We start from the raw sequence: 16,505 nt of genomic DNA on the forward strand, positions 1-16,505 counted from the left end.
AGACAGGAGAGAAGTGTTGGTGGAGGGGATGCAACAAGTAACCAATGCCTCCCCAGGTGTTCCAGGTAGCCCAGCTAGGTGTCCATCATGTAAAAATCTAAAGCAGGGTCTAATACCTGGAACAGTCACAGATAAATGCACCACTGTTTAACTACAGTAGTATTATGGACCCCTATGAATAATTGCTATAGCCACATGATAAGTGCTCTGAGAAACCATCATAAATCATTGTTTTAACACAGCAAGTTTTATATTGCTTTGTAGCACACCAACAGTTGTTCAAAACAACAATAATAATAATTAAAATACAGGCACTACTGAACATTCAAGGCCTTATTCTGCATTTGAAAAAAGTTGACATTTTCCATATTTCCTTCAGACATTTTTTTTCCCATTGAAACAAGGCATTACATAATTGAAGCAGGCATGGATCCTCACCTTTCGTGTATTTATTCTTTCTTTTCTCAGATATTTACTATATAAAATATTGTGATTTTTTTCTTTCCACTCATATTTGCTCAAGTGGCTATATTTATGCCCATGAACAATTTACAATGTTATTTTTCACTTTATTCGTTTTTATTTTAAAAATTGTATTCAGTTTACATACCAACCACAGATCCTCCTCTTCTCTGGCTCCCTCCACCCATGCCTAATCTCCACCCGCTTCCAACCCCTCATTCCTACCTCCAAAAGGGTAAGTTCTCCCATGGGGGAGACAGCAAAGCAGTTGAGACAGGACACAGGCCCTCACCCTGCATCAAGGGTGAGTAAGGTTTCACCATAGGTAATGGGATCCAGAAAGCCAGTTCATGTACCAGGGATAGATCCTGAGCACACTGCCAGGAGCCCTTCAAACAGACCCAGCTACACAACTGTCTCCCATATGCAGAGGGTCTAGTCTGGTCCCATGCAGGTTCCACAGCTCTTGGTCTAAAGTTCCTGAGTTCCTACAAGCTTGGTTCAGTTGTCTTTGTAGATTTCCCCACATGATCTTGACTCGCCCATTCCCCCTTTCTCATTTAATCCCTCCTCCCTCTCTTCAACTGGACTCCTGGAGCTCAGCCTGGTGCATGGCTGTGGATCTCTGCATCTGCTTCCATCAGTTACTGGATGAAGGCTCTATGATGACAATTAGGGCATTCACCAATCTGATTACCAGGGTAGGCCAGTGCAGGCACCCTTTCAACTATTGTTAGTAGTCTAATCCAGGGTTATCCTTGTGGAATCCTGGGAATTTCTCTAGCACCAGGTTTCTACCTAACCCCATAATGTCTCCCTCTATCACGATATCTCTTTCACTGCTCTCCCACCCCGTCCCTCCCCCAGCTTGACTATCATTATTAATTTTAATTGAATATTTTGCTGAAAGTATTTTTCTGCCTTTTATTTTGCATATGTTATGGAAAATATCTCTAATTAGATGAATGAATGGATAGGTAGATGGGTCTTATTTTCTTCATTTTAAATGCTACAGAAATATAATCTTTGTATGTTTAAAATGTGGTCCCCAGTGTTGTGAGAGTGGCAGAACCTTTAAAGGTGAGTGTCTACTCCAAGACACAGGTTATTTGAGGCATCATCTTTCAAAGAGATTAAAGTAGTTCTTATAGGAACCTGGATAGTTCCTATGACAGGGTGGTGAAAAATAGAGCACATCTGACTTGTCCTCAGTTTGTTTTGGCTTCCTGTCTCAACACCTGACTGCCCCTCTCATAAGCTTCTACCAGGATACCATTCACCACGCTGTGATGTAGCTAGCAGGATCCTTACAACAGCCAAGGCTATGCTACCTAGATTTTAAGCCTCCAAAACTATGAGCTGCATAACCCAGCCTCAGATATTTTGCAATAGCTAGATTATAACTGAAACCATGTGTTACTTCATAGCTCTCCGTGTCTACTACAATCTCTGTTCCTTATTCATGTCTCCATTAAATACTGATTTGTTTACAATTTTCTACTATTAACAATTAAAAACACTCTGCATGCTTCTTTATGAATACACTGGGGCATTTAAATAGTCTGTAAAATAGACATAAGATTTCTTAATACAAGACATAGTACTGTATTTATTATATAGCTACTTGAGAACAACTTCAAATTTTTTTGGCCAGTATCTGTGGATAATGCTTAATTCTTTTCCTACTAGCTACTACCACTTGACACTGAGTTATACACAACTCAATTATTGGTTTCTTCAGAAACTTGGACATGTACATCTGTACCACCTGAATTTACTAACACAATTAAGAGAATATTTATTCTAACAGTCAATATTTTCTGTGAACTGTATAGAATACACACAAAAATTATGACTTTGGAGGGTACTTCTATGGTGGTTTTAATTAGTATGTCCTCCATATCTTCTAGCATTTGAACACTTGGCATGCAGTTGGTGGTATTTGGGATGTTTGGGAGGAAGTATATTATTCGAGGTAGGTTTAAGAGTTCAAAGACATGCCATATTCAGCTTTTTTTTTTTTTTAATCTCTTTCTGCTTCCTACCTGAAGTTCAATAGGTGATCTCTCAACTTCTGGCTCCACCTGCCAAGTCTCTGCTTTGCCCTCATGGACTCTAAGCCCCTGGAATCATAGTGCAGATAAAGTCAATCTTCTGTAAGTGGCCCTGGTTTTAGAAAAGCAGCCAATACAACTTCTAAACTTACTATGAACCCATTTAATTACTCGAGATGTAATATAATAATTGTTCCCTGTTATTAACCATTTACTAACTATTGCAGACTATCTGGTGACTCTGCTACTAAGTTCACTGGCCTTGAAAATGCGTTTTCCTGTTCCCCAGAAAACACTGGATTTTCAAATACACCACAAGTTTATATTGGAAATAGAGCATTTCTTACTAAGTTACTATGGAATTTTAGAGGCCATTAAGTACAAAATCAATGTGTCAGTGCCAAACTCAATTATAGATAAATATACAATATATTTAATAATTTAAAATCCCTAAAAATGTTGACTTTGTAAATTTCATGTACAGATGTTATTCAGGTAAAATGCAAACATTGCTCAAATTTTATTTTTTTCTAATATTTACACTAAAACAATTAAGTTTGTGACAAATATAGGGCAAAAATAGTCGCTTAGACAATAGTATCAACTGATATCATGAAATTCTTATGGGTGTAGTCTCTGTTAAAGTCCACAGATTAGGGGAAAGTTCTATGTTGTAGCTGAGACTGTATGTTGATACAACCATATCGAAATCACTAGGAATTGGACTACCATGTGATATAGCAGTCCCACTGCTGGTCAATAGATAATATAGTAATAACACAGTCTTCTATGAGCATTGTATTTGTTATATACAATGTGTGTGTATGGATAATGCTTTCATGGCATGCTTGCAGTATGCAGGGATTCTTCTATTGTTTTCCTAAAAGAAAGGGGTTACAGTTCACCAGAATTAGTAAGATAGATCTCTTACTAAGGAAGTAACTGATTTATTTGTCCAGATATATTTACTGATAGGCTGCGTACCCTGCGCTGTAACAAGAGATAAACACAGCATGAGATCACAGTCCACAGGAGGAAAATGTCAGAGATGGAATGTTGGGAGTCTAACAAATTCCACAAGGCAGCAATTCAGAATGCAGACCCCCATGGGAGCTCATAGCTCTTCACTCTACACTATTTGCTCTCCTTTGGGAAGAAAAAAAATTATTAGGAGATTGAATTAATTAAGCAAAAAAAAAAAACTCTTTTCTAATTTTTCCATATGCTAGCAGCCCACTAGTCATAAAAATTTGAACAAGTCAGTAACGCTCTAAACAGAACACAGCGGTGTCTGGTTCCAAGGACCCAATATTATGGAAATTACTTATGCCATTGACACCAATAGTATGGAGTAGTTGTGGGCATCATATTAATGTAAAAGACATCCCCCCTCAACTAATTAGTGGTTTTTATGGCCTGTTTGAAATATTTATCTTTATTTTATAAAGCATTAAAGGTATCCTGCTTAAGGTTCTCTCTCAAGTTGTGAAGGAAACAACCCCCTCTAGTCTATCTCTCTCCCTCCCTCCCTCTCTCCATCCCACCCTCTTTTTCTCCATCTTTCCATCTCCCTCCGTCCCTCCCTCCTTCCCTCCTTCTCTCTCTCTCTCTCTCTCTCTCTCTCTCTCTCTCTCTCTCTCTCTCTCTCTCTGTCGTAGGTCTCTATCCCCAAGGCTCCTGTGTGGAGTAAGGCAGGGGACATGAGTGTGTGTAGAGTGGGATGGGGCAAAGTAAGAAAACCTGTTATATCTTTAAAGCAATAACTTGACAGATGCCTTGGCTGTGTTCTCCAGTAACTTCCCAACAGTTTGGCAGAAGTCCACGCAGGTTACTAGGAAGAATTTCTCCTTCCCTTACTCACTAGCAACCTAGCGTCCTGGTCCTGGAAGGCTAGGTCCCAAAGGCTGTTGTACTCCAGATGGGTTCACCTCTCTTCCTCACTACCTCCCACCGCCACGCCCCGCAAACCCTGTCATCCCGCCCGCCCTTTCCCTCCACCTACATCCTCCACAGTGGGCACAGACAAGTCCTCATACAACCTATGAGAAAGGAGCTCCTTTGTTACCAGCCAAAACCCTGGTGAAAGGAATGGGATTAGGGAGAGAAGTCCGCCCGGTCCTGTGGCAAGGGACCCACTTGGGGTTATGGGATCGCTGACCCGGAGCAGGGACGAACGACCGTGGGTCGTGTCCCCAGAGTTACAGGTTGGAACAAACTTGCCTAGCTTCGCGTGGCAGGAGCTCCCAAGTTCACGGGTGAGCAGAGCGTGCAGGAGCGACAAGGTGCGGCGCTGAGCCCAGGCTCGGCTCGAACTGGGCGAGGGAGGGGGCGGGCGCGCAGGTCCCGCCTCCCCTGGCCGCGTGCACACACACGCCCACCGCGGCTGGGCTGGCGGAGCGCGGGCGAGTGTGAGCGCGAGTGTGCGCACGCCGCGGGAGCCACTCTGCCCTCTCCTCGCACCCTGCACAGGGCATCTCGAGAGCCTGGAAACGTGAACAGGCTTAAAGTATGGCATGTTGCGAAGATGGTTTCTGTCCAGAAGGTACCCGCGATCGCGCTGTGCTCCGGGGTCAGCCTTGCCCTCCTGCACTTCCTGTGCCTGGCGGCTTGGTGAGTTCGGGGTGGGTGGGCGGATGGGTGGGAGGGTGTCGTAGGGTAGGGGTGCATGGGAAAGGTGGACAAGTGCCCAGATCCACAGCACCGCTCTGGTCACTCATTCTTCCCTTAGCGAAGCAGATCTTCCCGTCTTCCCTGTTAGATGGGCTGAAGCCAAGCTTTGACGAGTAGGACTCCGAAAGCACTGGGCAGTCGGGTGCAGGAAGCGCGGGTGCTGGGGTCCATGCTGCCTGAGGCTACTTGCAGTCTGGGGGTGCGTGCTGCCTAGGGGTGCGCTTTTCCTGACCATTTTGGATGTGGTTCTCCACATCCCAACCCCCAACCCTCCTTTAGCTTAAGGCCAGCGACTCTTTCCCTAGAAGGCAACCCTTTTTCCACCTGTTCTCAGATTCATTCTTAAAATAGTCTTTTCCACCCCCGTTATTTTTGCACTTGCAGTTTAAACGAATCCCCAGGACAGAACTCAAAGGACGAGAAATTGTGCCCGGAAAATTTTACCCGTATCCTGGACAGTTTGCTGGATGGTTATGACAACAGGCTGCGTCCTGGATTTGGGGGTACGGAATGTTTCAAAACACCCAAGTGTGCTCTGTGTGTCCGTCTCTGGTCTGCTTGTCTATTTGTGGAAATATCATTAGGTACGCCTCACGTGCAAAAATGAAAACCAGTCATTCTCTCGAGCGCCTCCCCCCCCCCCCCCACTTCTCTCTTCCTCTCCTCAGTGAGACCTATGACAAGAAGACCGCCTCCACCCGTACTTTCCCATCTCCCCGCCCCCTCAGGAGCTTGGCTTCCCCCACACTAATTACCTCCTGAGACCTGACTGCAGGGTGGGGGAGACTGGAAATTCAAAAATGAACTCGGAGCTGCTGCACTGTGGCTGCCTGGCTTCCCTGAGCCTGAGCATGGACTTTGTTGCCTTGAATCTGTGATTCTGCACAGGTACATTGTTGCACCAGAGGCAGCTGGCCTCACTCAGGTCTTCTGTCCTCCCACGTCCCCCCCCCCCCCCCCCCTGCCAAAGGTTCACCCTGTGTTCCACTTGGGACAGGAATCTAGGGCACGAAGCTGAAGTTGGCTGCTCTGCAGGGGAACCCAGTCCTTTCCTACTCTGTTCTTACTTTCTTGGGGTGCTGGTCTTTCACATATCTCCTGTAGCTTTATTTTCCTCCCTCAATCAGTATCTGCAAAGTGCGTAATAGAGAGAGACGTTCACAGCACTTTGTTCTCTTAACATAATTCCTTTGTATTTTCAATAGACATCTCTATGGCAAGCATGGTTCTAAGCATTGGGTGCACCGAAATCAGGTAGAATTCACCTCAGACAGCCCAGCAGTCCAGTTCATCAGGGAAACGTGACTTGCTAAGAGCCTGCTTGGCTTGGCTCACCTTTCTGAACGCAAACTCCCTCTCTTTCTACTGTAGATGAGTTGAACAAGATGGCCTCAGGTGTAAAGTAGCCAACGTTCTTGCAATGATAGGCATGCTAACAACAGCATTTCCACTAGAGCTGCATTTTATACACATTATTCCTAACTCTCACAGCAACTCCAAGAAGCTGTTGATATCCCCATCAGTCAGATTTGGAAAGTTAGGCTGACTCAAGTTTACTGTATGGATTTGAATCCAGGTGGCATTTTGTCGTTACAGGACAAAGCCAATCGACTGGGGTGATGGCCTACACTGAGTGGTGTGATGAGTAAAAGGCAAACTTAAAGCATGGCGGGGAGGCGGTGCTCTCTGCCTTCCATTGAGGCTGTGGAGGAGGGAAAGAGTGGGAGAAGAGATAAAATAGATCCTGGAGTGGAGAACTTGGGATGTGAGGAAGAAGGACTGTGGACCAAGTGAGGAAGAATTCTCAATAAAGTGGACTTGGATAGACTAGGGAGATGAGTCTCCAGAGGACAAGGAAAACCAGGGCACTAAAGACAAGGAGGATTTGATGGAGCACAGACACAGAGCACCTTAGTGATGAGCTGTGATCGGGTCTACATTCCAATCCATTTCTTGCCTGGATTTAATAGCAAACATTCTGTAAAGGAGTGAGAGGATTCCTTTGGTGTCTGTATATTGACACTGATAAAGGTGAACGGGAACGATGGAAGTTTCTCCTGCTTTTTTTTTTCCCACCTGGTCTCTCCAGACATAGGGTGTTGTGCTGACACTACCTTCACCTTCTCGCAAATCTGAAAAGAGGTTTCATTAGAGAAGTGAATCATTTGTCAATGTATGAGCTCCCATAAGTGATGAGGACATTACCATTTTAGGTCAAAAATAGTTTTGTGGAGAATGTTCTAGATGATGTGATACCACTTGAAACTGTATTATGTCAATAAAAGAGGCTTTATCTTCCCAGAAGGGTTTTAATCTTCACATTTCAGATATAAAAGCAAGGAAAATATAGCTCACATGTAGTTTAAATATTCATAAATGAAAGCACAATTTATAGCTGGATTTATATGACTTTATTAGTAAGTGTTGAAAGTAAAAATATGTTCTTTTGGCTGTAAGACAACTTAAAAGAAGAAGAAAGGAACCTGCTGTTACAGGAGCATGCTTACCATGTACTCTCTCCCATAACACTCTGTAGACCATAACAAGAGTGCCAGATTTGGGTCAATTTAAATGCTGCTAAGCATCTTAAGGCATGTCACTTGCCATTGCTGAGTGATCTGCATTACTTACCTGGCTCTTTTTAAAAAAAAATTTGTGGGGCAGCGTTGCAGTTATCCTACATTGAGTGTCAGCAGGTAATTAATTAACAATAAAATCACCACAAAGCTCTATATTAGGGATGTTTTTCACTCTGCTCATGAGCACTTGTGGTCAGATAACTGACTTTTCAGAACTGGGCCATTATCTGTAAACATGTAGTATTCCAAATGTGACAGAAAGGTGATCTTTATCACCTGCAGTATGTGGACTATCTGTTTATATGAAATTTTAATTGTGAACTAATTAAAATAAATAAAAACAATACAGTTATCACAAAGCTCTATATGCCATAACTTTCATCTCTTCTATGACATGACATTTTATACTTTGTGGAAAGTTTGGCATTTTAAAAATAAGATGAAAACCATTCATATTTTGACCAAGGTACACTGTAAATATGGACTGACTTCCTGCTTCCTTTAATCCCATTTCTGCTCTTTGTGGGACATTTACTTTTTATCTGTTTATACAACTTAGCTCTGTTCCATTTAAAATAAAGCTAAAAGCAAAGATGTGAATTGAAATTGGATGGTTTGTGACTACTCAGTAGGCCAGGCAGAGGTTGAAATAGATTTGGAAACCAAATTATGTATTTTTAACTCAGCAGCACAGCTTGCCGTGGGGAGATAAAGGGAACTGAAATGGTTCTCTTCTCTTCATCCCTCCAGGAACTCCTCTCTCTTGTCTCCACATTCTCCCATTGGGGAAAGAAAGGGGAAAGGTAAGAAGAGCAGGGCAGTTGAGAGGGGCTGGAATGGACTTCTGAAGGGCAGGAGTCTTTCATCTTCTCATGAGTCAGTTCCTAGCATGCTGATGCAGTTGTTCCTGCTTAGAAGTGGCACCACATTGACTTTGTCACAAAGGAAGCAGAAAGCCATTCCTTCTGTCTCTTGTCCACTTTGAACACAGATGTATGGCTTTAAAAGACTAAGCAGCTGGCCATGGGAAGACAGTTTGGGAATCCTATCCCTCCCCGTTTTTCACTGATCTAAGGGACACGTACTAGTCTTGGGGACACATGATCTCAAATAATCAATACTTTAATATAGGTGGTTGCTTTACATCCTCTTCCATAACCTTTCTGATATGGAAACTGTCATCACTTTTGCAAGATTGCTCACTAGTGTAGGAGAACTTCATATTACTGGTGTTCTTTGTGGTCTTAAAATATTTTAATGTGTAATACTTAATAAGATTATTACAGAAACAGAGATGTTCAGGGCAGGCATCATCCGTCTGCTAGAGAAGAGGCTGGGAGAAGTTCTATTGAATTGTCCAAAATAATTAAAACTAATAAGTGACCAAGTCACAACTCATACCATATCTTCAAATCTTTAGTCAGACAGCTGATGGGTATGTCCATTTCTCAGGCTTCCTTGCATAATACTATGCATTAAGAGTCAGGTTGTCCTGAACATGTCTTGTTACTTGATTAAGGATAAATAAGCAGTTATAACATCCAAAAGAGAAAAAATAAGAACTTTTGTCACAAACATGTAATAATATTTAAAATGGAGATGAAAACTCATGTTTATTTAGGTGAACATGGTGCATTTCCTGCACAGTGATGTTTTCAGATGCTCTATATCTTAGTCTGAAAGTTCCTGTGTCATGTGCTAGCTATATTAATTGTATGCCAAATTGTAATTAATAATCATAGATCAAACGGATATTTCAAATAGAGGAACAGAGAGGTTAAACTTCATTTCCAGCATCATTCTTGATTTGTTTGTTATGCCAGTGTGCAAATACAGTGTTGTGTAGAAGGAATAATATGTAGTCCTTAAGACAGGATTTGGAACCAAAATTGATCCCTCATTGACTTTACCTGTCAGCAATATAAAAGAGATAAGAGGAGCAAAGATAAAATAAGTAAATGATAATACTGGAGGACAATTTAGTAGCATCAAGAGAGAAAATAAAATAGGAGAGGAGTCTAGTCTGCATAGAAATGATGGCCAAGAAAGTCAAGTTGACAGCAAAGGGTACCCTGAGGGAAGGGGTAAGAGAAAAGTTATTGTTGGACAAGCAAATCACCAAGAAAACCAAACCAACTCAACAAACAAACAAACAAAGGAAGGAAGTAAAAGTGAAAAAGTGGACACTAGATTGGTATGATTTTTGAGTATGAAAGATTTCTAGTATATTTCTTATTCGAAAGTAGGGCCAGGGATATTAGAGTATTTATTGGGTTAGGATGGTAGGCAGAAATCAGGTTATGAAAGGTCTTTCTATTAAGGGGCCTGAATGAATCTCTTAGTAAACTTGGATGTCACTGGAGTTCTTTAGGTAAGGCATTGACTTACCATGACTTAGGCTGTGAAAAGACCTGTCTGGTTGATAGGCAAAGAATGGTTTAGAAACAGAGGAAAACATGAGGCATATGATGAAGCTTTTTGTGTTTTGGAGTTTTGTTGGTATTGTCGTCATTATGTAGATGGCTGCATGGAATGAAGGAGATGTAGGAAGGATGGACATAAATGGACAAAGAAGATATTTTGGGGGATTTTAATCCAACAAAAATGATGATCTATTTAATATGAATGATCAAGGAAAGTAAAAATAGCTCCATGGTTTCTATTCGGAGAAACTGAACAAGTATAGTGCTTCAAGCAATGGGGGAGTGTCCAAGTTTTCTTCCCGTGCTCACTTGCTAGTAGAAGAGGCAGGAAATGAAGCCACAAAACAAGTGAACTGTTCAGTGTGCAGTGTGTCTGGTGTCAGTGAACATAAAGCATGGGGGACATGGTCTTAACTAAACAACTGGGGAGGGTTTGTTGATAAAGTGATACCTGAATATTGATCAGAGAGGGCTAAGAGCATACAGCACAGTTGGGGTGGGGTCTTCTGGTGAGCAAGAAATCTAGGTGCAGTTCTGTGAGGGCTGGAAGGTGGGTCTGGTACAGTGCAGATGAAACTGCTGGGGAGAAAGGAGCAGTAACAAAAAGAGGTTGCATGAAGCTTTGTAAGCATGCTCACAGACTTTTTGCTATTACTCTAAGTTAGACTAGACAAGACTAGAGGGGATAGTATCAGGGGCATCTGCTAGATTAATGAGCTTTTAAAAGGCTCACTAGGAATGTTGTGTTAAGAATAGAAAGAAGCAGAGGTGGCTTGGAGTTTTTCCACATTCAGTCAGGCAAGAGATGATTAACACTTTGTCCAAGCAAGTGACAGAGGAATCTGTTGATTTCTTAGATTTGTTTGTCTTCTGCCTCTCTCTCTCTCTCTCTCTCTCTCTCTCTCTCTCTCTCTCTCTCTCTCTCTCTCTCTCTCCTCTCTCTCTCTCTCTCCTCTCTCCCTCTCTCTCTCTTTCTCTCTCTCAAATATATATATATATATTAAGATGAAGGATCCACAGGTACAATACAAGGGTTGTGAGAAATGGAAGAAAGGAGGCTGAGTAAAGTTTTGACTTAAATGTCTAAAAGTAACAAAATCATCAGGGTGATAGAAGAGGCATGGTTGAATGATTTGTATATGTATATAATAAACACACAGTTTCTAGATATTAAGTAGAGAGGAGCCTGGAATTTATGGGTAGTGGCATGTCAACACATGGTATTTGAAGTCTTAAGGCTAAAGAGATTCCAAGAGATTAAAGATGGCAGAGAAAAGATACAAATAGGCATGGAAAGGGGAGGAGTCAATTATCTCCAGGAAGTCTGAGCACGAGTGTTCTATGATAGCCAGAGAATAAGAGGATTATTGTGCGTTAAGAAAAATGATAGTTTCCAACAAATAGATCAATACAGACATGGGCTTAAATTGACCACTACATTTAGTGGTATGCGTGGCTTAGATAACTTTGAAAAGCACAGTTTTTTGGCAAGGTGGGCATGGGGGGAGGAAGAGCAAAAGAGAGAGGGGGAGGTTTATGTGGAAGCATTTGTACAAATGGATAGAGAAATGGAAGAGGTAGTATCAAGTAACCATTTTTTGAAATTATCCTATTTATAGTTATTGTTGACAAAAGACACACTCACTTTGAGAATGCAGGCTAAATATTTAACATAAGATATTAGCATGTTTCATGAAATAGAACTTTGTCTTAAAAATGGGGGACAAAGTATAATTTTAAAAGTTAACGAGAACAATAGAATTGCTAGGAGGGAACTCATGGTACAAACAAAAATTTCAGTGAATCAGAATACAGCAGAGGATGGAGGGGACAGGAAGGAAGATTTGGAGCAGTGTGTACTGACTTTTCTAGAAACTTAAATATGGAAAGGATATTTTTAAGTAATGTGGAAATACACATTTGGAATATATGAAAAAAATATTTTTAAGATTAGAAATGTCATAAATTGTTTGTGTACTATTTGTAATGACTGAGTGCAATATATATACATATTGGAATGGAGAGAAGGAGTGTATGGAAGAAAGATCACTTTACTGAAGTTTATAAGAAAGCAAACATCTTGCGCTGTCAGATATTTAGTTTTTCTTAGGAATAAGGACATACAAGTGCATTTTGTATGTCCTGAAACAGACCATGTTAAATATAGATAATAGGATTTTAGTAAATTGTTGTGGTTTGTGGTAAAGCTTCAGCCGAGCTTCAGATTTTATATAAAAACATTTTAGCTTATATATGTATGTCATTAACTATTACTGCTTTGTATTTTATACTTCTTTGAATATATTTGTTTTAAGGCTCCTTGAGTGCATGTGATGATGTTTGTTTAGTAATACATTTTCACTATAACCACATATAATCTTCTTTTCATATGTCCATTCGTTTATTACAATATAATAACCATAGCAATTAACCCACGTCCAGCCCAAAGAGCAGACCCTAATGTGAACTTGCAGTGTGTTATACATTTCTTCAGTCTTATCCTTCTGTTTGTTCTCCCTCACTATCTGCCCATTGTTTTATTCCACAGATAGTCTCTAATGGGCATTTTGGGTGATCCTCATTTTTAAAGTAATTAAAACATTTAACTGTCTTTAACTGCTGTACATCAACTTTTGCTATGCTTTCAACTTAATGATACATTGTTAAGAGGCATTCTTTTTGCTGCATAGTGCTATTGATCCTTCATTTGCTTGTTATGCGATGTTCGCATTGCATAAGAACCGGCTCATTCCTCTGCTCTGTTGGCAGTAGGGTTTTTTTTGCTTGTTTCCCAGATTGTATTGCTGTGAATATTCTGGCCCAAATTTCCTGCTGTAAATGTGCAAGAGTTTCTTTTGCATATATATCAAGGAGTGGATTTTTCTGGATCTTAGTATAAGTAGGAGTTCAGCTTGAAGAGATAATGCCAAACTGTTTTTCCATGGTGAGTTTACAAAATTAAACTCCCTTTTACAATGAGCATAAATTCTGGATCTTCATATACTTTAGCAGCAGGAAAGTGTGTGTGTGTGTGTGTGTGTGTGTGTGTGTGTGTGTGTGTGTGTTCATGGTAATGTTTGAAATGGCATTTTATTTTGAGAGCAATTTAATATTTATTGTTTCCATTATGTTCTAATATCACTGAACGTCTTTTAAAATCTTTATTGGCTACAGGAATTTTTATTTGATAATTTCTTGTTTTCATGTTTTATTCATACTGTATTGAGATTTTTGCTTCTGTTATTGAAAGCTTTTACTGTTTATGAAGTAAGAGAATGTTGATAGAAGAATCATGAAATGTAGAAGGCAGTAATTTTAATGTCTTCTAAGGCAAAGAAGCTTCTAGAACTCTGAGCTATTTCCTGCTTTGTTGATGAAATCAGAGGGTATCTGTTGTCTTTGTTTAATATCCAGTAAATTTAGTAGTTCTATATTTTGCTGATGTCAAGCAAAATTAGAAATTTCTTTATAAATTTCCCTGAGAATTATGTGTTGTTGCTGTTGTTTGATGACTATGTTCTTGAAGTCTCTTTAGTTCTGGATTCAACTGGCACTTTATATATAAGATGTAGGTTTGTGTGTAATTCGAGTGGCTGGAGAGCAGGAACATTTCCTAAGGAGAGTATCTGGGGAGACAAATTGGAAAGTTATGATTGACTCATCTTCAGATCAGTCAAATGGGTTTTTATTTTATGATATAACAGCAAATCATATACCATGATTAGAGATGAAATTAGGAATTGATGTCCTGTAACTAGGTCTTTGACTGTTGAATAAACAATGGCAGGTTATCTGATACTTTCTTAATTGCCTTTCCAGCAAGTTAATTAGATAGGACTATTTCCCTGAACCTAATATTAACAGTCTCGTGTGGTTGATTCTTGATGGAGATCACTCTCTTTGCCTAACAGACTCTCAGGGTCAAAAGTGTCACCTCACAGAAAGATTTTAAAATAACATTTTAAAAATTGCCCATTACCAAAGAAGTAGAATTTTTGTAAAAAAATGTCTTTGATGCACCCCAAATATATCTACAGTTATGGGAAGAAATCTTTCCAAGCTCAAATTGTCTAGTTTCTATGCAATTATGCACTTTGCAAGGTTGATTTGAACATTCTAAACAGTAGCAGTAGAGGAAGTATCTCTAAGAATTATTCTTAATTGCATAGCTACCATTATTCATTGACAAATGATTTATCAGGGACCTATTGCATTTCTGGTGGCAGATCAGTTCTATGGGAGAATACAAATATAAATCATACAGTTTTTGCTTTAATTGAGAAATATTTTTAGCTTAACTCATGTAGCACATAAGTCTCACATTTGAAAAATTGTGAGAAGCATTGAAAAACCATGATTGATGATATTAGAAACACAAGGAAACAATTTTTAGCACCTCATATTTACAAAGCACTGTGCTAGTTTGGAAGTTGAAAGGGACTGAAATTTCATCTCAACTTCTAATGATGAAAACACAAATTCAAGTAGTCTGAAGGAAGACACAAAGGGCCACAAGAACAGAATTTAGAGCCCATTGTTGAGCATAGCTCAATGAGAGAACGTAGGCATAGCTGGATGCATAATCAAGATAGTGTCATGAAGTTCCATGTTTAGCTAAAAGGCAACTGGTTCATTATTTTATGGCATAATGTAATGTAGTGAAACTAGAACACATCTTGGAGACTGAGAGGAAGAGTTAGAATTCTGCCTTAACCTCTCTGAACCCAGTTTCCAGATATATAAAATTCTCATCATAGTGATAACAGCACCTTCTAAGGGTGTGATGGAGATGAAATGTCACACGGAATGAATGTAGCATCTTGTCTGGCATAAAAGTAGAACTTAAATATATAATAATTATTATTATTTTGCTCATGGTACCTTGGTTCAAAAAGCCATTCCCTAGAAGCTACTGTACACAATACTTGCCACTTGGTATGTCCACTTTCTATTCTCAGTCCCCACTCGTCCCATCAGCTTGAGTAGGTTAATGACCTCTTATTAGACCCTTTCTGCTCTTTGCCTCCTATAACTTATTCCCATACACCACAAGGATGTATAATTTTTTAAAAATTTATAATTCAATCATATATCTCCTTATTTCAAGCCTTTGATGGTCTGTCAGTATTTATAGGGTACAAGTCAAACTCCTCACTGCAGCCTACATTCATGTCAGAGCTAAACTCGATAACAAAGAAAAAAAGGGGGGCATAATATAAGGAAAATGCTATCTTATAAGCTCATTTTTAGAGGGCTGTCTTAAAGTACTATGGACTAGTAACTTAAACAGCAAAGATGAATTTTTTCACAGCTCTGGAGGCATCAAGGCATCAGTAAGCTTGGTTTGTTGTCCTAGAGAAGGCATCTCTTCTGTGTCAGTATAGAGTTCTCTCAAAGTGCGTGTCTGTGTTCTGATCTCCTCATTTTGTAAAGCCATCAATCACTCATATTGGATTAAGTACTATTAGAAAAATCTCATTTTAATGCAATTACATTTTATAGCATTCTCTCTAAAAATAATCATTAGGACTTCAACATGTGAATGTGAGGGGAGTATAACTTAGTCCAAGGCAATCTTTTCCATTTATGGGCCATCCCTTGTCATTCTGCGAGTCCTGTTGCTTGTAGTTTAAACTGTATTCACGGCAGCATGTGCTATAAATCTGTTACTTAAAAGATGCTGTTTAAAAAAAAAAAAATGGGCTCAGGAGTAGGTGGATTCTCTGTCCATGGTACCTTGGTTTTATTTCTCTTTGTGGCTTCTATTTCTTCTCAGTACCCTCCTTTGCTTTGTCCCACTTGTCTCTTTTCTTGTTCTTGAAAACAGTAGGACCTATTCCCAGTGTCACCCTTTGTCACTTGCTGTGTTCCAGCATTTCTACTTCATGTATATGTTTGGGACTAGTTTGAAAGACTACGCTTTGAAGAAGCGGTTCTGAACACAACCCTGAAATGGCTCTCACAGTCTCATCTTTTCCCACCTGTCTCCATCCTGAAATAACAGCTGTCCATCCTTTCACTTGTTTCTTTTCCGCTTATTCTCTGATTCTCCCAGTGGCATGGTCATGGTGACTTTTTGAGGCAGGGAACTCCTCTAGAACCTGGCATGTAGCTGGCGCTCATGCAAATATTTATTGAATGGATGTCCTAAAAAAAAAAAAATCCCTCTACTAATCAGGTGCATTTAGATTCTCACTCAATCTTAAAGTACAGTTTAATCTTATAAGCAAATGCCAGATAATGTCACACACGGAGACTGAGATTATAATTCTGAACATAGAACAGTATTTTAGAACTATTGCAAAAGTAGTAGACTT

The 16,505-nt window shown here is 40.0% G+C and overlaps 1 protein-coding gene across 2 annotated transcripts in view; it reads left to right on the top strand.

Annotated features, from left to right (window-relative positions):
* The first annotated feature begins 4,563 nt into the window (after positions 1 to 4,563).
* The window catches only part of Gabra4 (gamma-aminobutyric acid type A receptor subunit alpha4), a 69,472-nt gene continuing 57,530 nt past the window's right edge, over positions 4,564 to 16,505 (top strand). The window contains exons 1-2 of one of the 2 annotated variants that reach the window (XM_036201204.1): positions 4,564 to 5,126; positions 5,571 to 5,689. In XM_036201204.1, the coding sequence (XP_036057097.1) occupies positions 5,041 to 5,126; positions 5,571 to 5,689 (205 nt within the window). In that variant the 5' untranslated portion in view covers positions 4,564 to 5,040. The remainder of the gene's footprint in view (positions 5,127 to 5,570; positions 5,690 to 16,505) is intronic. The other variant, XM_036201203.1, reaches the window with a different exon arrangement.

This window comes from Onychomys torridus, chromosome 10 (genome assembly GCF_903995425.1).
Source record: "Onychomys torridus chromosome 10, mOncTor1.1, whole genome shotgun sequence".
NCBI lineage: Eukaryota > Metazoa > Chordata > Mammalia > Rodentia > Cricetidae > Onychomys > Onychomys torridus.